Source organism: Pseudomicrostroma glucosiphilum (genome assembly GCF_003144135.1).
Source record: "Pseudomicrostroma glucosiphilum strain MCA 4718 unplaced genomic scaffold BCV69scaffold_5, whole genome shotgun sequence".
NCBI classification, from domain to species: Eukaryota; Fungi; Basidiomycota; class Exobasidiomycetes; order Microstromatales; family Microstromataceae; genus Microstroma; species Microstroma glucosiphilum.
In genome coordinates, this window is record NW_020289917.1 from 124695 (window position 1) to 147054 (window position 22360).

The window sequence follows — 22360 nt, forward strand, 5'->3', positions numbered from 1 at the left end:
AGTTCACACATAGGCTGTTTTGAGAAGGTCCCCATGATCTTCTCACGACTACCGCTAGAGAGACCCTTCCGTTCCAATCTCCGCAACCCTCCTCCCGCTGCCCTGACCCTAACAACCCCCAGAAATAGATCTGGGTGTCTGCCAAGCGGCGCCGCACTTCCGTGTATTGAGCGACCCCTTGCTTCTGTCTCGGCGTCAAAACCCGCCTCTAGCCGCCGAAGGTCAGTCATTCACAATCATACACACCTCGACGTGCGCGTAAGTGAGGAATACTGCGCAACCCTCGAACCGAGACATGTATCTTGCACAAGCGAGATGAGCAGGGTACGGAGAAGAGCTTCCGACCAAGGCACACGGAGGCAATCCTCCTCTAGTAAACAAAGGGTACACTCGTGGAGCGCAACCTGCGTCGCACCTTCCATGCTTCGCTTCAAGGTCTCAGCGGGGCCTTTCTTTGCTTCCGGGTGTGCCCCATACCTCGGACTGACCCTCTCACAAGCCCGTGTCGGATTACTGAGCGTGCTGCAGCACCCTGAACAGTCCCAGGCGATCATGCATCGCCGTGGGTAACAGCACTACCTGGCACGCAAAACATGACCGTCAGCCAAAACCTAGGCCGAATAGCTTCCGAAGGTGAAAGGTATAAGAAGGACAGGGAAGGGAAGGAATGGCACAGATGTTCTTCGCCCCACAACATCAAATCTTCAAGCATTCTCCCGCTCCCAGCCTACCTCTTTTGACACGATGAACTTCAAAGCTACCCTCCTTCTCGCGGCAACTGCCCTCCCGCTTGCCCGTGCAGTGGTTATTACCCCCGCCACGAGCAGCGCTTACAAGTCTCCCAGCAGTCAGTGGTCTCTCGTCGGCTGCGTCCAAGACCAGTACCCCACGGATCGGGTTATGTGTAAGTTGTGGCACTTGTGGCCCTAAGCCATATTATCCTCGTGCTGATTCTCATCTGTCTTGTCCTCCACAGCCGGCGCCTACACCTCAGGCTCTGACCTTACCCCTTCATCCTGTCTGGACTTCTGCGCCAGCAAGAATTTCCACCTGGCGGGTCTCGAGAGCGGTAACCAGTGCTACTGCTCCCAGGAGCTCTACAATGGAGCCACAGTGGGTATGCACGGTGCCAATCTCACCAGCAAGAACAATGACGGGTGCAACGTTTCCTCGGCGGGCGACTCATCTAGCAATGGAGGTGGTTACAATCATCTCCTCGTCTTTGAATCGACCGTCTTCCCCGAGCCAAGCGTCGCCAAGCCAGCAAACGCCGATTATCTAGGCTGCTACGCCGACAATGTTAACAAGCGACTGCTGCCCGCATACGGTTCTGGGACAAAGGTCACGAATGACGCTTGCGTCGCTAAGTGCCAGTCCTCTGGATACAATCTGTGAGTAAGAACAGCATACATCATCTGATTCAGAGCCTACCACTGACGTCGTCTCCCTCCTCCTCATCGCAGCGCCGGTACAGAGAATGGTTCGCAGTGCTGGTGCGGCGACTACAAGTCGGTCGTTCTACCCACGAACGACCCCGTGAAGTGCAACATTGCATGCAAGAATGCCACGAGCGAGCTCTGTGGTGGTTCCGGCTACCTGAACATCTACTATATTGCAGGCGCATCTTCGACTACTAGTGCGTCGACGAAGAAGGCCTCGGCGACGAAGGGTCCGTCTGTGACGATGCGCCGAATTATCAAGGAATCGCCTGTCCCTTCTTTGCTGCCGGTGGTGGGTGTTCCTGCAGGAGCGGACTAGCCGACTGAGTGATGCTCCTGTGTCCTGTCGCCCCGCTACTCCCAACCATTGTACGCTAGACTTGCAGGCCCGATGTCATCTCTGTTGCTGCGCCTTGGCCGACAGATGATCATCGACGACGTCTGAATTAAAAATCGCATATTGTTCCTTGCCATTGTGCGTCTGAGCCAGTCCCGCCTGTCCGTTGAAATTGGCCTCCTTTCCGCTTGACATTTTGGGCTTTGCACTCCTTCTCACTTGCCACTGCTCCCTGTCACTGCCGCACCACATCGCCCTGCCCAGCGATCATAACTCATCCCGCATCTCGACTGGCATCGGATCTGTCCACTCATCACCGCCCATCATGGTGACGCAAACGATGACTACGCAGCGGGACAGTGCCGAGTCCATGCTTCGCGTCTGTGCCGAAATCGTAACCAGTCTCATTGCCGCCCACGAATCACACACGCCAATCTCCCTGACTGCTCTGCGCCAGCAGGCATGTAAGAAGCATCAACACAAGGGTGTCCCCCGCTTGACCGATATCATCGCCTCCATTCCCGATGCCTACCGGCCCATCCTCCTACCGGCGCTCAGGGCAAAGCCCATCCGGTCCGCGAGCGGAATCGCAGTCGTGGCAGTGATGTGCAAGCCGCACAGATGCCCCCATATTGCAATGACGGGCAACGTCTGCGTCTACTGTCCCGGTGGACCCGACTCGGACTTTGAGTATTCGACGCAGTCCTACACTGGGTATGAGCCTACCTCCATGCGAGCCATTCGCGCTAGGTACGACCCTTACGAGCAATCGAGGGGCAGAGTAGCTCAGCTCAGAGAGCTGGGACATAGTGTGGACAAAGTCGAGTATATCATCATGGGTGGAACATTCATGAGTCTTTCAGAAGACTATCGGAACCAGTTCGTTGCGCAGCTGCACAATGCCCTCAGTGGATACACCGGCCTAGACGTGGATGAGGCAGTGAGGTACTCTGAGCGCTCTCCGACCAAATGCATCGGCATTACAATCGAGACGAGGCCGGACTACTGCCTGCCGAAACATCTGGGACAGCTGCTAAGGTATGGATGTACGAGGTTGGAGATTGGTGTACAAAGCGTGTACGAGGATGTAGCGAGGGATACAAATCGTGGGCATACAGTCAAGGCTACTTGCGAGACGTTTGAATTGGCGAAGGAGGCTGGGTACAAGGTGAGCCGATGGAACGATTGAAACGCAGAAGGGAAGGAATGCTCACTGACAAATAGCTCTTTCTCCCCTCCCTCATTGCCGCTAGGTCGTCACACATATGATGCCCGACCTACCGAACGTCGGCTACGAGCGCGACATGGAGCAATTCGTCGAATTCTTCTCCAATCCCGCCTTCCGCCCCGATGGTCTGAAGATCTACCCTACTCTCGTCATTCGTGGAACAGGATTGTACGAGCTCTGGCGTACAGGCAGATACAAGAACTACTCTCCCTCTTTCCTCGTCGATCTAGTAGCCCGCATCCTCGCCCTGGTTCCTCCTTGGACTAGGGTGTACAGAGTGCAGCGCGATATTCCCATGCCCCTCGTCTCTTCTGGCGTAGAGAATGGAAATCTTCGAGAGCTAGCACTGCAGCGTATGAAGGACTTTGGATTGGAATGCAAGGACGTCCGCTCTCGAGAGGTCGGCATTCACGAGATCCACAACAAGGTCCTTCCGGACGAGGTTGAGTTCATCAGGAGAGACTACGTGGCCAACGGTGGTTGGGAGACGTTCCTGGCGTACGAAGACCCGAAGAGGGATATCCTCGTTGCTCTCCTGCGGTTACGCAAGTGCAATGCCTCTTCGACCTTCAGGCCCGAATTGACAGGTCAGCCTACCTCGCTAGTTCGAGAGCTTCACACCTATGGAACAGCAGTGGGAATCCACTCGCGGGACCCGACCAAGTTCCAGCACCAGGGTTTCGGTACGCTCCTCATGGAATGGGCAGAGAAGATCTCTAGAGAGGAACACGGTAGTGAAAAGGTTGCCGTGATCAGTGGAGTTGGGACGAGGGACTACTACCGACGATTGGGATATGAGCTGGATGGACCTTATATGTCCAAGATGCTCAATGACGATGTGGCCTCTGCTTGGAGCGATGAGGACGATGAATGGTAGGGTAGGCCTGCTGCAGCAAACACCTGGATCGACATCCCGCGCTCCTCTTCAACTCTGTACTATCACTCATCTAAGCGGGCACCTCGACGCACTCGTCGAACCGCTCCCTTTGTATCAATATCTCTCATCGACGAGCTTCATCCCAAAACTATGAGAGCGATAGTATTTGTCGTGCCTCATCTTCGCCATGTTCACGAGCCAACCACACTCCTCACAATCCTCGCCACCTCCTTCTGATCCAACCTGCCCCAACCCGCAGCCAGCTTCTTCCCCCAATCCCCAGCCCTCTTCTCCTTTAAGAACCACTCTTCCTCTCCTGGCTCACTATGAGCACTCAATTCATCGATTCCAGCGGTGCCGTACCGATCGGCGGATTCGAGGACGAGCTTGGAGGCGAGGAAGTGGGAAGGGTGGGAGAGACGTAGCCAGATGAGGCCGTTGGTTCCGATGGCTGATTCGAGGGGAAAGTGGGTGGAGAGGGTTTGGAGGAGAGGATGAGAGGGACGGAGGAGACTAGTAGGACGGGAAAGAGGGAGCAGAGTTAGCAGCGATTCAGACCATGGGCTGTGGCCTCTGCCCTTTGAGAGAATTCCCTACAGCCCCGCGTCACGGATGTACTCACCTCTTTGCCAACGCCAGACTGATCTCCACCATTCCACACGACCCCTCCTTGCCCTCTAATTCCCCCATACCATTCCCTTTTCCCGTACTGGGATCCACACAAGTCACCTCTGGTTCCATCCAATTCTCTGCACTAGTCACAAGTCCATAGACTAATGCTCCAATCTTGAGATTGGGTCGATGACGCTTTGTGGCTCCTTCAAAGGCGAGGACGGGAAGAGTGGCAGAATGGGCGCTATTGAGGGACAGGGTATAGAATTCGGCATTCTTGGCGGTGATTTGACCGATGATGGCATCTCCAGGGGAGGGAACGTACTGTGAGTTGGTGGTGGGAGAAAGGAAAGAGGTGAGCTGATCTACTCAAGATAGAAGGCGTACAGCCTCACTCGACCTTGCTCCTTTTGATCGTCGCACTCACTCGTCCAATCGGTCCCTCGATCCACCATCCTGCTCCCTTCTTCTCCTTTTCCTTTCCCTTGCCCTTCTCATCCACCTTGCCCACCAGTCCACCCCTCGTCACCAGCAGCTGAGTAGGAGCAGTAGTACGAGCCGCTTCGGATGGGTAGACTAGTCCTGGTCCGAGCCGAATTGAAGCAGAGGAGGAGGTGGAGGGGAGGGAGAGGACGTCACCGGGTAAGACTACGGGCATGATGAGAGTTGCGGTCTTGGTGAGCTTCAGGTGTGGTCAGTGAGCAGCAGACACGGTATGGTGTGCGTGCGTCAGTCAGTTGCAGATCTTCCCGAGTGGAATTCATCCCCGCGGAAAGGGAGCAAGAGGAGCGATGGTCCCGCGGAACGGAAGGAGGCCAGACGCGGAGCTCAAGTGCCGCCGGTGTGTGGCTGGCTGGTGCGTGGGAAGTGTGTGCGAGTGTGTGTGTGTGCCTGGCTTGAGCACCACTTCAAGCTGCCCGATGCCCCCGCACACTGCACAGTCGTTGTGATAGCGCCGCCTGTATCACCTCTGTCCTCTCGATCATACCGTACCATCCTCAGACGCCCTTTGATACTCTTCCGCGCTTGTGTTGACTCGTTACCAATCATGCCTGTCACGCTAGCCCTCAGCACGATCGACCTCGCAGCTCGAGCAGTGGGCGTCGTAGGTTCAGGATGCATGTTCGGTGAGCCTGATCCGCGGATAGTCCTTTCTTTGCAGCTCGACGTCCAGCTCCAGCTCACTCTTCTGACTGTGAGGAATCTCCTCCTTCTGCTCTCACAGGCACAACCTATGCCACTTCCTCCGTAATCGTCCCCATGATCTTTGCCGAATCCACTCTAAGCAACTCACAACGTCTCACCCTCTGGAACAATCAATTCGACAGCTCCGTCTCGCGCTGGCTTCCCTTTGCCCTAGCACCCAGCTTCATCGGCTACACCATTGCCGCAATCCGCACTCTTACTCTAGCTCGAAAAGGTGGGAAAAGTGGAGAATTGAAATTACCAAGTGGAAAAGTAGCAAGTACAGCACGAAGGGGAAATAGATATTTTCCGGGTGAGAGTGGAAAAGTACTGGCCCTGGCGGCAGGAACGCTGTTCCTTTTTCCGATTTATACAAAGCTCTTTATCCTTCGCTCGGTGGGGGAACTTAAGACCATGCACCAGGACGCTGCTAATGCGAATGCAGCGGGACAGACGGAGAAGATCACGTCGTTGATTAGGGAGTGGGAGTTGAAGCATAGGGGACGGATTGCTCTTGCAGCCCTCTCTTTTGGACTGGGCGTATGGGATCTTGTCTCGCTGATCGTCAATGCATAAAGGCCTGATATGGGACCATTGCAGATGCAGGCTGTACAATGTACAAGTAGGAAAGCGAAGTGCCATGTATGATCGTCGATTCTCATTGTGCAGAATAAGGAAATGATGCCAGAATAGGTGCGCAAAAATTGTACAACAATAGATAAGAGGTGCGGCAACGACGGTCCTTCATGCTCTCTCCTCCCCCCACCCACCTCATTCTTCCTCACCCTCCATCGCCTCACCCAATTGCACTCCTCCTTTCCCCCTCTTGTGAACCCACCATCTATACACCCCGTACCCGACCAGCGCAGCAACCAGTACCGCCACGAGTGTAGTGAGTACGATCCATCCCCACTTGTGGAACCAATTAGGCTCGTAAGGGATGAGCACTTGGTCGATGGTAAAGACTCCACCGATGCCGCGAGTGGGAGGGACACCGCTGATGATGCGATCCGCCGCCGAAGAAGAAGAGCCAGAGTCAGAGACAGAGGCGAGAGGTAGAGACTCACGACCGAACTTGAGTAGATGAGCAGCATGTACCGTACGAGGGACACGGGAAGCACCTACTGTGGCACCACTGCCACGAGAACCGTAGATGCCTACCATCCAGCCCAGAGCTTCATCATCACCGCCTCCGCCTCCTTCGCCATTGCCGCCGCTCTTACCATCCCTGCCCTCTAAGCTCGAGGAGGAGGAGACGCCAGCAGTGGAGAGTTTGCGAAAGGCCAAGCGACCATACCTGCTCGACCCACCGAGCGACTTGTCTAGCAGACTATTCAGCCCAATTTCGTCCCTGAGGCCAAAAGGCAGCTGCAATTTCCCACCTCCCGGCTGCTCATCAGCCGCTCGGAGATTGTCCTCGTCTTGACTTCCAGGACTGGGCAAGATGTGCAGCTGGATCAGCTTCTGCAGCTCGGCCTTGTTGGAGAGGTAGTAGGTGAGGTTCACCCGCGCAAATGCCGCATCGGTGGGTGCTAGAACTAGGTATGCCTGCTTGAAGTCTTCAAAGAGGCGATGGCGCTTCTTGTGCTTCTTTTCACGACGCTTCTTTCCCGACTTCTTCGTCGCAGAAACATCCTCGTCCGGGTCTTCTCCATCGGCAATGGCCTGTAGAGCCATCTGCTGCGATTCAGATGGAGCAGTGCCGTTGAGGACGAAGCCATAGCCAGCTTTCACGACGAGATCTCTGAACGTCTCGCACTTGGCGCCCTTGAGAAGCTTTCCGCTCGTGATGGCCAAGTCGGGCGGTAGTTCGACTCGATCAATCTCGTGCAGCACTCCAGTGCTAGTCAGAAGATCCCTCGCACGTACTTTGGCCGGTCGCCCACCAATCGTATAGCCTTCTTCGGCCGTGCTGTTCTCCCTTCTGACTTCAATGCTGCCATTACCGTCTCGGACCGCCCAGAGCTGGCTGCCTTCAAGCGTCGGGTACCGCTTCTGGTCCTTCTCAAAGTCCTTGACATAGACGATCTTATCCACCGCGTGATACTCGACTACATTCCTCAGCTCCTTCCTAGATGCAGGCAGAGGCAAGAGAAGGTAGGACATGACTAGACCAAGAGCAGTGAATGCATCGTTGTTAGGCACAAAGTAGGTGATGCCAGGTGCATTCCTAATGGGCGTGTCCAACTCGGCGGAGAAGACTGCTGCGACAAAAGTCGAGAGCGTCAGACTTGATGTCACGGCCGTCTGCACGGGATTGTCGGGAAGAGTGAGGAATTTGGAGACCAGATAGATTACAGCTGCATCGCGGTTGTCTGTGCCTGAGACGACAACAGGCGGAGCAATGACATTTGCGTCGCCAAAGACGGCGTCTCCTGGGTCTGTAGACGAGTGGTGCCCGGGCTTCGAAGGCGACACTGCAACGAGGATCTGCTGACGGCCCTCCTTGAGTCGCCAATCCTGAAGCTCCGTAGCGACTAGTCCGCCATCAGTCAAATTGTGAGAGTGAATAAGACCGCCGATGATGTGGTATTTGAGAAGCTTTGCGAGCTTGGCCATGTCGTCGTCCTCTTCGTCATCTCTGAGCGGGTGCGCTTTAGAAAGCTCGCTGGCAGGGCTGACGTAGTACGTCGGGTCAGCACTTCGCTCGCCGGAAGGGCCAAGAAGCGTCGTTGCCTTCTTTTCCAAGCGTCTCCACCAAGTGCCGATGTCTGGATGCTCGCTGAGCCATCCATCCATCGCCTCGTCATTCGGTACCACAAATGTCCACTTCTGCCGGGCAATCTCGTCTCCAGCGTCCGCATCGTCCTCCTGTCCTCCCCCAGCCAGGAGATAGCTCTGCAGGCCGACTTTCTTCATCATGGCGACGAAGCGCGAGGCATTGAGGGCCAGGAGAGTCTTCTCGACATTGAGCTGCAGAGCAGCGACAGAGGGGGCTAGGATGCGATCCACGAGATGAACCACACCGTTCTCGGTGAGGATGTCTTCTTCGACGATCCTGCCGCTGGCGACTAGCAGAGCAGGCAGAGGCGAATCCTTATCGTCGGAGTCGAGCGAATAGTGGAGAGGTCCTCCGAGGATCGTAGCAAGCTGGCCTTTGCCATCTCCATCTACGTGCTGCCTCAGCCTCGATGCGTAGCCCACTGCTCCCCATTCGCCCCCTTCATCCCTGAGCCCTCTACCACTGACGTGCCATCCTAAAAGCTTCGTTCGGTCCCATCTCAGGACAGACCAAGCTTGCTTCTCTTCCTCGAGGGAGATGTTCCGCAGAAGGTAAGACGCCTGCAGCGTATCGAGGGAGGAAAAGGAGGCCGAAGTCGGCAGGAAGAAGGTGGAGTGGGCAGATAGCGAGAGGCTGTGCAGCATTTGATCCTCGACCAGTGACGAAAGGAGGGAGAGGGACTTGTGGGTCCGCACGACTTGCTCAAGGGATGGAGGAAGCTGCACCACTCCATCGATGGCAATCACTAGACCACCTCTTGCTTCGTAGGACTTGAGCGCTGGTACGCCTCCCTGTCCCCGAGATCCGACGTCGAACCACAACGATCCTCGTCTTTGAGCGGGATTCTCGTCCTGGCCTTGACCTCTCACAATCTCTTCATCCGCTTGCCACTTCCAGACCGTCCGGACTTTCTGTCCCTCCCCGCCTAGGAGTCCACCCTCGTCGTCTGCTCCAGGATGACGAGGCCTGTCAGGTGGCTGAGGGATTGGACCTGGCCGAGTTGGACTGTGAAGGGCTTTGCGGGAGGGAAAGTGCAGCGTGGTGTGCATGTCGGGGACCTCCACAGGAAGTGAGGTGGACCGCAAGACTGGCTCCGATACCGCTTGCGAAGTACTGTCTACTTCATCAGATATGTTGCTGACCTTCTTATATGGTAGAGTGTAATTGAGGATATGGTGAAGGAGCTGCTGACGCAACTGGGCCTGAATGTTATCTTGGCTCTCCTCGTTCCAGACATCGCTCAAAGCCCACTGCCAGATAGGCTTTCTCCTATACTTCAGTTCGCTACTTGAAGTCATGAGTTCCTGTGACTCCTTCTCAGCTTCTCGCCTGAAGGCATCATTGGTAGGAGCTAGGATGGTGATGCCGCTTCCATCGTCGAACTCAATGAGCCGTATCAGAGTCGGGATCAGCCTGGTCCGCTGCAGGAGCCGCACCAGAATTGTGTGATCTTTGGATGAGGTGAGGACATCAAGTGGACTGGTGATATTCGACTGAGGGTCTTTTGAGAGTATGGTTGATGGCTCAGAGTTGAATGAGGAAGGAGCAGAGAATGTGGATGGAGGGGAGGATGCTAGAAAGGGAAGCTGCTGCTGGTGCTGTTGTGCATAGGTGGGTGAGGCGAGCAGCAGACAAGCGGCCAATAGTGCTCCAGTCAGAAACATGGTCAGCCTACGCCAGCCGAGGTCCCCATGAGGACGGCCAGAGGATGCCATCATGACCAGCGGCGAGGCAAGGGATTTGTGGATATAATGATGAGTCAAGGACGAGGAGAGAGGATTACGAGCAACGATGCGGGATCCTGAACTTGGAGCGACTCCCCACATGCGCCTCGACGCCGCTCGGGCCGACACGCCTCCACTCCCGGCCCGCGATACGCAAGAACATCGAAAGATCGATCTCAACCCTCATTCCTGAGACAAGCGCAGTGATCTCTGGACCACCCACGATGGCGAACAATCGAGCTTTGAATTGGACTCGCATGGAAAGCAAGGCTTTCGAATATTTGAGCACCGATGCTTGGTCAGGTAGTGGTGTATTGATTTGAGGGATGCGAAAGTCATACATAACCCACGCCCTGCTACGACATAGACTCCCTGAAAGCCCTCCTCGCCCTGACGCGAACAGCCTCAAAGCTATCCAGCGCCGGTCTAATATCCAGAACGAACCTCGCCTGATCATCGTCCTCCTCGTCTTCCTCCTCCTGCTCCTTCTTGGGCATCGCTGAGCTCCCCCTCTTGACTGCCGCATCCCTCTCTCGTGCTAGACGACGCTGCTCGTCCCGAGCATCTGCTTCGTCGTCTCCGTAGTAGTCGATGACGTAGCGGGCAGTCGTGCCGTCTGGTCGGCCGATGATCCAGTCATGGCGATCGAAAGGCGGTGTTGAGCTACGAGTGAAGAGGATAGAGGTAGCAATGTCAGCTCCGAGCACCTGAGAGACCGTACGATAGATTGCTCTACTCACCTGTAGCGACTGGGCCAAATCGAGCCCATGAAGCCATACCATCTCGCTCTCGGGCTCAGCTCTCCCGGCCTTCCCTGGAACCTGAGCAGAGAAAGGTCTTCTGTATCCGTCCCAAACTCCTTTTCCCACTCCACAACAATCTTCCATGCCTCCTCGTTCATGAAGTTGTGCACCGCCACCATCATCTCCACATGCTCCTCTGGGGCTGCTTTATTCTTTCGAGCTAGAGCAGCTTGAAATTGTTCTGCTGAAGGGTACTCCCAGCGCGATGGGGCGGTGTCTGCGTCTTTGCCTTTGCCGTGTGCCACTGGGCAGGCAGAGGGAGGAGCAGGAGGGTCGTATGGAGATGCTCCTGGAAGAGGTGAGGCAGAGCCTCGAGGAATGGAAGACACTACTCGTTCTCGAGAGAGCTTGACATTGCTCCCGCTCGCTGACGATGAGGCGGAGGAGGAAGACGAAGGCAGGGCGAGGTTAAAGGGCATATTGTTGGCTGGATTGATGCTGGTCGCCTGTGTCGAGCTAGCGCTGTCATCGCTGCTGCCGCTACCGCCAGCATGCATTGGGCAGCCAGGAGGTGGAGAGGGACCACTAGTGGAAGTCTTGGGAGCAGTCTGGGCACGTACTGGGGCAGCTGCCATCTGCGACTGGCGATACTTCTGGCGCAAAAGACCTGCCACTGCTGCCTGATTGTTGGCCGGAGTGTCGCCTCGGCTAGGGGGCGTGGGGATCATGTAGGGTGCACATTGTGGTGCCATGATGGTGGTAGAGGGAAGTGGCGAAGGGGTGATGGAAGGGTCGTATGGCCTACTTCTACGATTGGTGGCCAAATGTACTTGGTTTGTGACTTTTGAGCCAAAAAGGCGCTGCTTCCGTGTCTCGACTGTTTGTCATCGGCGATTCCAATCGCGGCCGCGGCTGCACTGCGTCGCCTCGGCGAGAATTTTGATTCTGGAGAATCGGAAGCTGCTCCTTCCGTTGAAGCGTGCAGCAACAGCAGGCAGGCCATACTCGCTCCCTACCAATCATCTTCGTACCTCTGCTACTACCCAAGACGACGGCGTAGCAGCAATGTCTTCCATCAAGGGACCTCGGCCAGGTCCATCATCCAAGAAGCGCCAACGCCTTGCCCCTTCCCAGTTCACTACCCCTTCCTCCTCCTCCTCCTCCTCCTCCTCCTCCTCTTCTACCAAATCCCTCTCCTTGCGCGATCTGAAATGGAAGGGTGTATCAGTCCCTTCCCAGTCCCTCTCCCTCGGAGCAGGCAAGCCCGCCGGAATCAGAGATGAGATCGATGAGACAGAAGGGGACGAGGACGATCCATTTGCCGATCTCGATGAAGGAGCAGATGACTTCATGGGATTGCAGGAGGTTTCTGGGGTGGGCGTGAGGTATCAGGGAGATGAGAAGACGGGGAGAAAGGTGGAATTCTACACAAAGAGCGATGTCAAAGCTCAACCTACTGCGCCCGAAGCTTCGGTGACAGCGCCCAAGAACAAAAGCTCAAACAGTGGCAATTCAAGGAGCAGAACAAAAGCAGACCCGGCTGTCGAGGAAGCACCTCAAGTAGCATCAGACGCAGCTGCACTGACCTCCGACCTGACAGACGAGGAAATGGATGCGTCAGACCCAGAGGAGGAGGAGTGGAAGCCAATTGGAAGCGATGATGCGGACCTCGACGGAGCAGCAGGGTCTCTCGCAGCCGTATCTGACCAGGCAGACGCGGACGAAACAATACCTGAAGGCATCTTCTCGTCCTTTGCAGGAGTGCTGCCAGAAGACGACGATGGCGTGGATGGCGGCATCAGTTTTATAAGAGTCTCTTTCGATGGTGGGTGACCAGGGCAGATCAGTGCCTGTATGCTCGTTCTAAGCTGATCACGACCCTACTCCTTCGGCATACATCCAGACTCCACCTTGTCGTCGTGGCCTTCTGCAGTTCTTTCTCGGCTGCACCCGATCCTCAAGAAGGCGCTGTTCCACTCCAACTTCACCAAGCCAACACCAGTGCAGTCAGCCTCGCTACCCTTTGCTCTTCCCACCTCACCCAGCGATCCGACCTCAGGCTCAAGGGACGTCGTTGCTTTGGCCCAGACGGGATCCGGTAAGACGCTAGCTTACGCTCTACCGATCCTGCAAAGAGTCCTCGACGCGCGTAGCTCCCTTTTCGAGGGCGATAAGGAGAGACCTCTGCAAGCTCTGGTGGTACTCCCTACCCGAGAGCTGGCCATGCAAGTGTACGAGGTCTTCCAGAAGCTCGTGATGGCGTCCATCACCTCGGAAGACGGCGAGAGTGCAAAGCAGACTCCCTGGGTTCGTATCGCCCCTGTACTCGGAGGTATGAGCGAGGAGCGTCAATGGCGTCTGCTCAGAGGCCGCAAAGGCACCGAGTCACAGCAGGGCGATGGCAGCAAAGACGCTGAGATTGTCATTGCGACTGTGGGACGTCTGTGGGAGCTCTGCAAATCTGATGACTATCTACCTGATCGCCTCGAAAATGCTCAGACCCTCGTGTTGGACGAAGCTGATCGACTACTCGAAACAGGCAAGTTCCAGGAACTGTCTTCCATCTTGGACCTGCTTCGATCGCCGAATCGACAGACCCTCATGTTCTCTGCAACGCTGGACCCTTCTTTGCAAGTGAATCTCTCGAAGAGCAGAAGCAAGGTCAACAGAGCACTGAAGAAGTCAAAGGAGGGGGACAAGATGATCAAGCTCATCGAGAGGGTAGGCTTCACGGATCCTGAGGGAGCTCAGGTCATTGATCTGACCAAGCAGGCGCTTGTCAGTGAGAGCCTGAAAGAGGGGAAGATCGAGTGTGTTGAAAAGGAGAAGGTGAGTGGTCATATCTTGAAGAGAAGCTTGCCTTGACTCGCCGTCACTGACTGCGCCTCCTTTCCCCTTTCTTTCTTTCCAGGATCTCTATCTCTACTACCTCTTGCTACGCTACACCGGCTCGACGCTCGTGTTCATGAACTCCATCGACTCAGTTCGTCGTCTGCATCCTCTTCTGACAAATCTAGGCATCTCAAGCTACCCACTGCACGGAGAGATGGATCAACGCTCTCGTCTACGCTCCCTAGACAATTTCAAAAAGGCCATAAACTCCAAGAAGACTGCCACCTCTTCCAGCGTCCTACTAGCAACAGACGTAGCAGCTCGAGGACTCGACATTCCCCTCGTCTCGCACGTGGTGCATTTCCATCTACCAAGAGCAGCAGATACTTACATCCATCGCTCAGGACGTACAGCTCGAGCTGGCCAGCCAGGTCTCTCCCTCGTCCTTCTCGGAGCATCAGAAAAGACTCGATGGGCCTCCTTACGCAAGAGTCTCAAGCGAGAAAATGATCTACAGGATCTAGAGGTCATGTATGGGATCATGACTCGTCTGAAGCGGCGTTTGGCACTGGCCAAAGAGCTGGATGAGTTACGTCATCGTGAGAGAAAGGAAAAGGCAGACGAGGATTGGGTGCGTAAAATTGCTGAAGAGGCAGATATTGCCCTGGACGAAGAGGATGAAGATCCAGATGCCGATCATCACGTCTCCAAACGCGGCGGTGCTGGTAGTGGCAGTGGTGGGAAGAGCGCAAAGGCGAATCGCGCAGCAATCAAGTCCCTCGAGGCTGAATTGCGCCAAGAGCTCAAGATGGATCTCCTCGTCAGGGGCGTCAAGAGGAAGTTCATCACTCAAGGAGGTGGGTTGGGATTGGGTAATGAAGAGGCACTGCAGGGTCTTATTGATGGGAGTGGACATCAGACCTTCCTGGGCATGGTCAAGTCTAAAGCAGAGGAGGATTTGGGGAGTAAAGCCGCTAAGAGTCGGAGGGAGAAGAAGGGGATGTGAGGTGCACAGAGGTCGATGTGTGAGACATAGATAGGTTGTTTGTTCAATTGTAGCAGTGGCGGGCCAAGCTACATTACATGTAACGTTTGGTGTACGCGTGAGTCTCGAGCTGTTATTTGAGCTCGATGCCGCTTGTGTACTTTGAAGCAAAGCAATTTGTGGCTCAGACTAGCCCATCAAAGTGTTTCGTATGCATAGGGAAGCCCTGGTGATCTTGTGTGCGCTGAAGAGTCGCATACACTGCTTCTGATCTTCTTTCCGACAGGCTCCCTTGATCGGCCGGCGTCGTGTCTCTTAGAAGCGCCTGCTCATCCACCGTCTCAAGGCCTGCTCGACGTCGCGAGCTTCTGAAGCGAGGAGTGTGTCTCCTTCTTCACCCTCCTGGACAATCGTAGAGTCAGCAAAGTCGACAAGCCAGACGTGAGCCTTAACGTCACTTCTGAGACGGCTGAGAGGAGACTCCGATACCTCTGACGCAACTCCAGAAGCGTGCTCCATCTTCGTCTGAGCATGCTGTCCTACCTCTCGCGCTGCTGCGCAGAAGGCTTCATCATTGACCTGCATCTGCTTCTGCGCTTCTTGGACCATCCCACGCAAACTCCAGGCCTCCAGAGTCGTTGCTGAGGTAGGGAGTGCTCCCGACTGGACGGCGACCTTCTTCCATTCAACGAGGACGTCCGAGCTGCTGACATCGCCGTGGCATACTCGGCGAGCGTGCAGTTGCACAAATGCTGCTTTGACAGCGTGCTCAAGATCCTCGCCCCAGAGGCATCGCCACGCTTCCTCCAAGCTTGCAATCGGCTTCGCCGGGATGCTGGTCCGAATGCCCTTCAGGCCGAAGAAGAGGGCCTCTCCTCTGCACCTCGTCCATCTTGTTCACACTCCAAGACATGGTTGCTTGGTGCAAGACAGTGCCAAGTTGGTAAGATGGAACAAGATGTACGTTGAGGTGAGTCTGCAGGGGTACGAGGGATGCTGAGCTGAGTTTGAATCGTGCTTCCGTTTGCCTCCACGCGTCTCATTGCTGGCGGGCGGTTGCTGGTGGCTTGAGTGTGTTGCATTGAGGAGGCGCCGGGTGATGGGATGCGGGTGGCTGCTGCCTCTATTCACGCCCAAGCAGACGCCCTTCCTTCCTGTCCTTCGTCGTACGCCCTGCCACACACCTTGGCTTCTTCCCCCTCCCCTCCTCATCTTCTCCTCCCTGGCCTTCTCTTCGTCTATTTTCCTCTCATCAGCCTCGTAAGGCAGCTACTACCCGGACATCTCAAGACCCGTTGCTCGCTCCCTACAGCCTCGCCCGGCTAGCTGCGAGACCAATAGGCATCTCAGCTTTACTTCTCAGGTGCTCTCACCTCCTCCCGAGTCCACACGCTCGTGCATACAGTCACAGCGAGAAATCATGGCTCCCTCTATTCAACCGCAGGCGGCTGTACGCTCCAGGAAAGCCAAAGCCGGAGCTCCTCACGACCATGTTTCTGATGAAGAGAGGAGGATGGCCATGAAGAACGGCACCTACTTTGGCGAAGACGAAGACCCCGACAGCAAGTTCAGGAGCTCTGCTGTTCCCGTCTCAGAGTCGAAGCATGGCCTCACATGGAAGGAGGACGGGACCATCATCCTCGCAATCGCTCTCATCGGCGCCGCACTGCGCTTCTGGCAGATTGGCTACCCAGCTCAGGTCGTCTTCGACGAGGTACACTTTGGAAAGTTCGCAGCATACTATCTGCGCAGAGAATACTACTTCGATGTGCATCCCCCTTTTGCCAAGATGCTCAATGCCCTCGCTGGGTACTTGGCAGGCTTCAAGGGCGACTTTGAGTTTGAAAACATCACAGACAAGTATGAGCCGGCAGGAGTACCTTACATCAAGATGAGAGCGCTGCCGGCCTTGCTGGGCACGGCCAAGACGCCCTTGGTGTATATGATCATGAGAGAGACGGGACATGCCAGGATTGCAGCTCTCCTCAGCGCAGGCCTGGTCTTGTTCGACACCGCTCAGACCCTTCAAGATCGCCTTATCCTCCTCGATGCCGCCCTCTGCCTCTTCATGATCCTCGCAGTCTACTCGTACATCAAATTCTACAAGCAGAGGTACAATGAGTTCTCCTTCCGCTGGTGGGCGTGGATGATCGCTACCGGTGTCAACCTCTCCCTCACTATGAGCTGCAAGATGGTCGGTCTCCTCACCTTCCTCACTGTGGGAACAGCTGTCCTTGTAGACCTATGGAAGTTGCTCGACATCAATAGAGGATTGACCATGCGCCGTGTGGCCAAGCACTTCTTCGCAAGGGCACTGGGTCTCATTGTCATCCCTGCCATCGTCTACATGTTCTGGTTCTGGGTCCACTTCAAGATTCTCAAGCATTCCGGACAAGGTGATAGTTTCATGAGCTCCGAGTTCCAGGAAACACTCGAAGGCAATCCCATGTTGGCCCAGGCCAAGACAATTCATTATGGTGATGAGATCAGTATGCGTCACAAAGGCACGGGGGCCTTCCTGCACTCCCATCCTGACAAGTACCCCCTCAAATACGATGATGGAAGAATCTCCTCCCAAGGTCAGCAGGTGACTGGATACCCTCACAATGACACAAACAACATCTGGAAAGTCGTGCCCACAATCGCTCTCCCAGAGGAAGACGGCGATGGCAAAATCGTACGCAACAACCATGTCGTGCGCTTCCTTCATGTGAACACACAGTCTTACCTCTTGACCCACGACGTCGCTTCGCCCCTGATGTCGACGAACGAGGAGTTCACCACCGTACCCATCGACGACGACACTCGCTACAATGACACTCTTTTCGAGCTGCAGATCAGCGGCAAGTCCAAGACGAGCACTGCCCCTTGGCAGAGCAAGAGCTCGTGGTTCAAGCTGATTCACGTTCCCACCCGCGTCGCATTGTGGACCTATCCCGAGCCCCTGCTCCCGGAATGGGCATTCAAGCAACAGGAAGTCAATGGAAACAAGAATGTCAACGACAAGACGAACCTTTGGTACGTTGAAGACGTCATGCCAGACCAGGATGCCTCCGACTACGAGGAAAGATCGGCGCCGGCCGCGCCACGCAAGGTGGTGCACATGAGCTTCTTCAAGAAATTCGTCGAGTTGCAGCTGCAGATGCTCCAGCAGAATGCAGGACTGACCGCGAGTCACCCATACGCAAGTTCGCCCATCAATTGGCCATTTGACCTCAGTGGTATCTCCTTCTGGACAGAGAATGACGAGCAGCGCCAGATCTACCTCATCGGAAATGTCGTGAGCTGGTGGACTGCAATCCTCCTCATCTCCGTCTACGTCGGCATCATGGGCGCCGATATCCTCGCCCGCCGCCGAGGTCTGAGGCCAATCACTGCAGACGTGAGGAGACGCATGAGCTCCGGCGTCGGGTTCTTCATCGTCGGCTGGATCTTCCATTATCTCCCCTTCTTCTCGATGAACAGGCAACTTTTCCTGCACCACTACCTGCCTGCCCAGATCTGCGGCTGCATGGTAGCAGGAGGTGTCTTCCAATTCATCGCAGTCGAGGAAGTCGCTACGCCCCTCTCGCGCCCAGGTCCAGGACTGGCTTCCTCGGCCAAGAGCAGCAACGAGACGCGGTACAATGCCAGGGGGGAGCTCCTCTCCCTGCCTCGTCCAGCGACCAAGGTGGTTGTACCCTTGGCGGCCAATTTCGTCGCGGCGGCACTGTTGGGAGCGACCATTGCCATGTTCATCTACCTCAGTCCATTCGTCTATGGACTGCCTCTGACTGTGGAGCAGGTAGCGGCTAGGAAGCTCTTGAGTACTTGGTCGCTGCACTTTATGCCGAGCACGAGCGATACCTGAGCGGAAAGGGGGGAGGTCGCAGGGGGGAAGGTATAAGCGAAAAGTCTCTCTGCGGCAGGGGCGAGGGACCAGGCGTAAGGGATGATTGGATGGACAGATGTAGGGGCAAGGGCCACATGTGGAAGGGCGCGTTCAGGAATGTCGATCTTGTTGCGATGTTAGAGTCATTCAGCAGAGCAAGGCAATACTTTAGACCTCCCTACCTGGCCTGTCTGGAAAGCTCTCCGTCGGTGCAGGCGAGCAAGCGAGCAGGTGAAGGCTGAATGATGCTATATAGACAGAAGAAGAGAGCGAATCGCTCGCGTGAACGAGGTATTACAGGTCGAAGTCATCATCGTCGTCATCCAGGGACATCTTCTTGCGATTGTACTGAGGCACGAATTGCCGAACGAGGGCGAGGGGAGTATGAATGTCAGCCTCTTCCAATCAGTACTAAGCTCGCTCAAGGCAGTGCTCACCGTGATCTTCCCTGCACCACCACCCTGTCCTCCCTCTCCCTGCGCCCTCTCCACCTGTTCCAGCAGACCTATCAGCTGTGCCTCGTTCACCTTTTGCCGAATTTGACCTTGCTGAGCCATTTGAATGATGAGATTTGTGATCCCTTGAGCCTTTTGAGGTTTCACGAGGGAGATGCGGGATACTGAGCGGCAGCGACGGCAGAGAAGGGCAAGAAAAGTCAGAGCGATTCCCCGAGCGCCCCTAATCGGTACCATATCGGTACTCACACCTCTCCCTCGCCTCATTGTCGAGAATTGTCATCAGCATAGTCCTCTTCTGCTCCTCCATTCTCGCCTGCTCTTGTCCCCTCTGCTCATCCTCCTCATCGTCTCCTCCTCCACCACCACCTGCACGTCGAGCGCCTCCTGTTGCTCCTAATGAGGAGAGGAAAGAGGAGGAGGGACCGCCAGAGCCAGAGGGGGAGCCGCTACCGCCTTGCTGTTGACGTAGCTGGGCCATACGTGCTGCGCGAATCGATTGGAGCTCGTCGTCTTCCATTGTGAGCGATGTTTTGGGATGCTTTCTGGTGAAAAGTGTTACTTGGAAGAAGTGGATGAGGAGGTATGCGCTTGTGACCCTTGGTTGGTTCGCCCGCGCAGGCACAGAGGCAGAGAGACAGGACGGAACACGCCTCGGTCCAAAAGTCGTACGCGGGAGAAGTGGTGTTTCTTTCGTAGCCTCCCCCTTCCTCGCGCTACCAACACACCTACCTCGCAATCACCACCTTGTGATGTTCTCTTTCAATCAGCAAGGCGGAGGTGGGGCTCAGCAACAACCACAACAGCAGCAGCAGCCAGGGATGCAACCACAGGGTCAACCTCAGCAAGGGCCTACGTCGTCCTTTGCACTATCTTCCTCCTTCTCCTCCTTTGGCAACTTCAATCAGCAACAGCAGCAGCCGCCGCAACAGAGGCCAGCATTTGGTAGCCCTATGACGGTACAGGAGCTTGGAAACCAGGGGCAGGGACAGGGTCAACAGCAGCAGCAGCAGCCGGGCCAAGGACAGCCTGGGCAGCAGCACTTTGGAGGGTACGGACAACAGCAATCCAGCCAATATCAGTCTTCGCCTTTTAGTGGCAGTACTCAGCAGCAGCCTCAGCAGCAGCAGAGCTTCGGTTATGATCAGTCCCAGTCACAACCACAGTCTCAACACCAGCCATGGAATGCCGCTCAGTCCTTCTCAGCTTCGCAATTTCAGCAGCAGCCGCCCTACGGCCAGTCGCACTCCTCGTCGCCCTTCAACTCATCCGGCATGCAGATGGGCAATAATTCTACCTTTGCAGGCCAGGACTCCTCTTATCACCAGAATCAGCAGCCCCAGATGCAGCAGACCACCTACCTGCCTGGCTACCTCTCCCGCATCAAAGGCTCGGGACACTCCACTAGGCCGTACTCTGCCTCTGCTGCCGCGAGTCGTAGCAACGATCCACACTCCCCACCGAAAGAATCGGATTCTGCTCCTGCCACAAGCGCCACGCCTAATCAGCACAGCGGCCGATTGAGCAGAGACGGATCCAGGTCGTCAGCAGAAGGGCTGGGGCAGCCTACCTCGCCCATGCAGGGCTTCAGCTCGAGCTTCTTTTCGTCGCCTTCTGGAGTGGAAGGGGGAGGCTCGACACGAGGTGCTCAGTCGGAGAGTATGTTTGGAGCAGGCGGACTCAGAGGATCGACAGCCAGAAGAGGCACACCCGGAGGACGAGGCGATTCGAGGGATGCGCCTTTCGGTACTCCAGCTAGGGATCCCCGCTCCTCAAGTCTGCTGCGAGCGTCTAGCGTGGGCAGCCCACCGGGCAATTCCAGCCTGAACGGAGGAGCAGACGACGATGATGCGCCGCCCTTCGAAGCCTTGGCAGACGCAGACGTCTCTCGCCCAGATTTCGGCAGCAGCTCCTTTGCAATGGCCGACTCGAGCATGGGGGGACCAGCCACCAGTACTTCCCCACCCCGAAACGGAGGACTATATCCTTCCCCTTCCATGTCGCAAGTCCTCACACGGCCATCTTCGACTGGACCTGCTCCTTCGGGAGCAGATTCGAGCTTGTGCACTCTACTCTTGTACGGCTTCAGCTCCAGCTTGACCTCGACGGTCCTCTCGCACTTTGGTGGAATCGGGGACATCGTCTCGTCGTCCTCTCTCGCCCCATCATCAGATGGGTCTGCCTCATCCGAATGCCTGCGTGTCGTCTACTCGGCACCTCAATTTGCTCTGAGAGCTCTGCGGCGCTCAGGTGAGCTGGTAGCTGGAGTAGCCTATGTGGGAGTGAGGTTCGCAGATGAAGGTCTGCACCGTGAAGTGCTCTTGAACGGCATCAACTCCAACATGCTCCTCTCTGCCGCTGGCGCATCCTCCTCTGCCTCCTTGGGCCTCTCACCTAGCAATGCCCCTGCTATGCCCGTCAGTAACGGAACGACCTCATCGAGCTCTGCGCTGAGCCGCCCGACGCGTGAGTCTACCCCCTCCTTCGGCAGGCCCATTAACATCGTCGACTCTCCCGCTGCCGCCCTTCGAGCGCGGGCCAACCCCAATGGCGCTCCGGGCAGCTCATCACCTTTTGGCAAAGTTGGTTCTCTCTTTGGAGCTGGAGTGACGGGTAGTGGTAGTGGTGGAAGTGGAGCTGCGAGTGGGACGGGTACACCGGTGAAGGCAGGAGCGAATGGAGCGCAGGGACCTGCGACGCCCGGGGGTAGTGTGATGGGAAGAATCGGGGATGCCATTTTCGGGTGGTAAAGACCAGGCGCATGGCTGTCACGCTGCATATGAATAGTCTGCACGTATGCTCATTCACCATCATCATCGCATCTGTACTTCTTCTTCTCGCCAAGCTGCTGTTCCTCTCGTGTCTTGCTGACCAAAAGGAGGCCGTCGTCAGCCTCGAAATGAGGTATGTGGACGTCCTTCCGTCGTTGTGCGCGCCCCTCGTGTCGTGTGCTGCCGCCCCGCGGGTCCCCTTCCGCTCCGCTCTGCTCTGCTCTGCCATTTCGAAGACGGGGGCGTTGCTGGTGCGGGTGCGTGGAGCGAGATTTGCGGCTGCACAACGACGATCAGTGACCGACAGGCAGACAGGCGGGGAGAGGAGCTTCACTCTAACTAAACCCCTTTTGATATCTTGACCCTTCTGTTCATACACACCTCTTCTGGCACTCCTACTGCTTCATCTGGATCTTGAGAAGAAGACGACTGGTCTCTTGGATTTGCACTAGATCTGAGCTTCTGCCGGCACAGGAGCTTCTGTCTTGCCCAGTATCATCGGGCAAGTTAGGCTAGCAATCGATCAAGTACTAGCTACGTCTACAAGTGTCTCCTTGAGAGCCCTCCTGCTCCATCTCA

The 22360-nt window shown here is 55.9% G+C and overlaps 11 protein-coding genes across 11 annotated transcripts; 6 read left to right on the forward strand and 5 right to left on the reverse strand.

The window, feature by feature from the left end:
- Nucleotides 1-657: 657 nt before the first annotated feature.
- On the forward strand, nt 658-1867 carry BCV69DRAFT_165305 (WSC-domain-containing protein). Its single transcript, XM_025489466.1, has 3 exons — nt 658-904; nt 977-1391; nt 1464-1867. Exons 1-3 carry the CDS (start codon nt 745-747, stop codon nt 1756-1758), a joined length of 870 nt encoding a protein of 289 aa, XP_025348446.1. The 5' UTR covers nt 658-744; the 3' UTR covers nt 1759-1867.
- On the forward strand, nt 1729-3975 carry BCV69DRAFT_165929 (histone acetyltransferase ELP3). The gene is made up of 2 exons (XM_025489468.1): nt 1729-2944; nt 3030-3975. Exons 1-2 carry the CDS (start codon nt 2102-2104, stop codon nt 3879-3881), a joined length of 1695 nt encoding a protein of 564 aa, XP_025348447.1. The 5' UTR covers nt 1729-2101; the 3' UTR covers nt 3882-3975.
- A 50-nt stretch (nt 3976-4025) lies between these two features.
- On the reverse strand, nt 4026-5257 carry BCV69DRAFT_282024 (hypothetical protein). Its single transcript, XM_025492194.1, has 3 exons — nt 4921-5257; nt 4504-4817; nt 4026-4394 (listed from the first exon to the last, which is right to left on the reverse strand). The coding sequence occupies exons 1-3, from the start codon at nt 5149-5151 to the stop codon at nt 4073-4075; spliced, it is 867 nt and encodes a 288-aa protein (XP_025348448.1). The 5' UTR covers nt 5152-5257; the 3' UTR covers nt 4026-4072.
- A 178-nt stretch (nt 5258-5435) lies between these two features.
- Nucleotides 5436-6563, forward strand: BCV69DRAFT_282027 (hypothetical protein). Its single transcript, XM_025492195.1, has 2 exons — nt 5436-5620; nt 5719-6563. The coding sequence occupies exons 1-2, from the start codon at nt 5542-5544 to the stop codon at nt 6252-6254; spliced, it is 615 nt and encodes a 204-aa protein (XP_025348449.1). The 5' UTR covers nt 5436-5541; the 3' UTR covers nt 6255-6563.
- On the reverse strand, nt 6450-9875 carry BCV69DRAFT_258356 (hypothetical protein; the record flags this gene model as incomplete). The annotated part of the gene is made up of 3 exons (XM_025490643.1): nt 8301-9875; nt 7311-8228; nt 6450-7226 (listed from the first exon to the last, which is right to left on the reverse strand). The coding sequence occupies exons 1-3, from the start codon at nt 9696-9698 to the stop codon at nt 6450-6452; spliced, it is 3093 nt and encodes a 1030-aa protein (XP_025348450.1). The 5' UTR covers nt 9699-9875.
- Nucleotides 9876-10406: 531 nt separating this feature from the next.
- BCV69DRAFT_282028 (cytochrome c and c1 heme-lyase) lies at nt 10407-11703 on the reverse strand. Its single transcript, XM_025492196.1, has 2 exons — nt 10865-11703; nt 10407-10787 (listed from the first exon to the last, which is right to left on the reverse strand). Exons 1-2 carry the CDS (start codon nt 11617-11619, stop codon nt 10481-10483), a joined length of 1062 nt encoding a protein of 353 aa, XP_025348451.1. The 5' UTR covers nt 11620-11703; the 3' UTR covers nt 10407-10480.
- A 1105-nt stretch (nt 11704-12808) lies between these two features.
- BCV69DRAFT_235530 (P-loop containing nucleoside triphosphate hydrolase protein) lies at nt 12809-14372 on the forward strand (the record flags this gene model as incomplete). The annotated part of the gene is made up of 2 exons (XM_025489904.1): nt 12809-13696; nt 13779-14372. Coding segments are annotated over 2 exons (1482 nt in total), but the record flags the coding sequence as incomplete, so codon positions are not given.
- Nucleotides 14373-14555: 183 nt separating this feature from the next.
- On the reverse strand, nt 14556-15655 carry BCV69DRAFT_282029 (hypothetical protein). Its single transcript, XM_025492197.1, has one exon. The coding sequence runs from the start codon at nt 15291-15293 to the stop codon at nt 15000-15002; it is 294 nt and encodes a 97-aa protein (XP_025348453.1). The 5' UTR covers nt 15294-15655; the 3' UTR covers nt 14556-14999.
- Nucleotides 15656-15826: 171 nt separating this feature from the next.
- Nucleotides 15827-18965, forward strand: BCV69DRAFT_282030 (hypothetical protein). Its single transcript, XM_025492198.1, has one exon. It carries the CDS (start codon nt 16105-16107, stop codon nt 18532-18534), a length of 2430 nt encoding a protein of 809 aa, XP_025348454.1. The 5' UTR covers nt 15827-16104; the 3' UTR covers nt 18535-18965.
- On the reverse strand, nt 18850-19530 carry BCV69DRAFT_298321 (hypothetical protein; the record flags this gene model as incomplete). Its single annotated transcript, XM_025494208.1, has 3 exons — nt 18850-18903; nt 18993-19174; nt 19260-19530. The coding sequence occupies 3 exons, from the start codon at nt 19528-19530 to the stop codon at nt 18850-18852; spliced, it is 507 nt and encodes a 168-aa protein (XP_025348455.1).
- Nucleotides 19531-19713: 183 nt separating this feature from the next.
- BCV69DRAFT_282031 (hypothetical protein) lies at nt 19714-21880 on the forward strand. Its single transcript, XM_025492199.1, has one exon. It carries the CDS (start codon nt 19763-19765, stop codon nt 21758-21760), a length of 1998 nt encoding a protein of 665 aa, XP_025348456.1. The 5' UTR covers nt 19714-19762; the 3' UTR covers nt 21761-21880.
- Nucleotides 21881-22360: the final 480 nt, after the last annotated feature.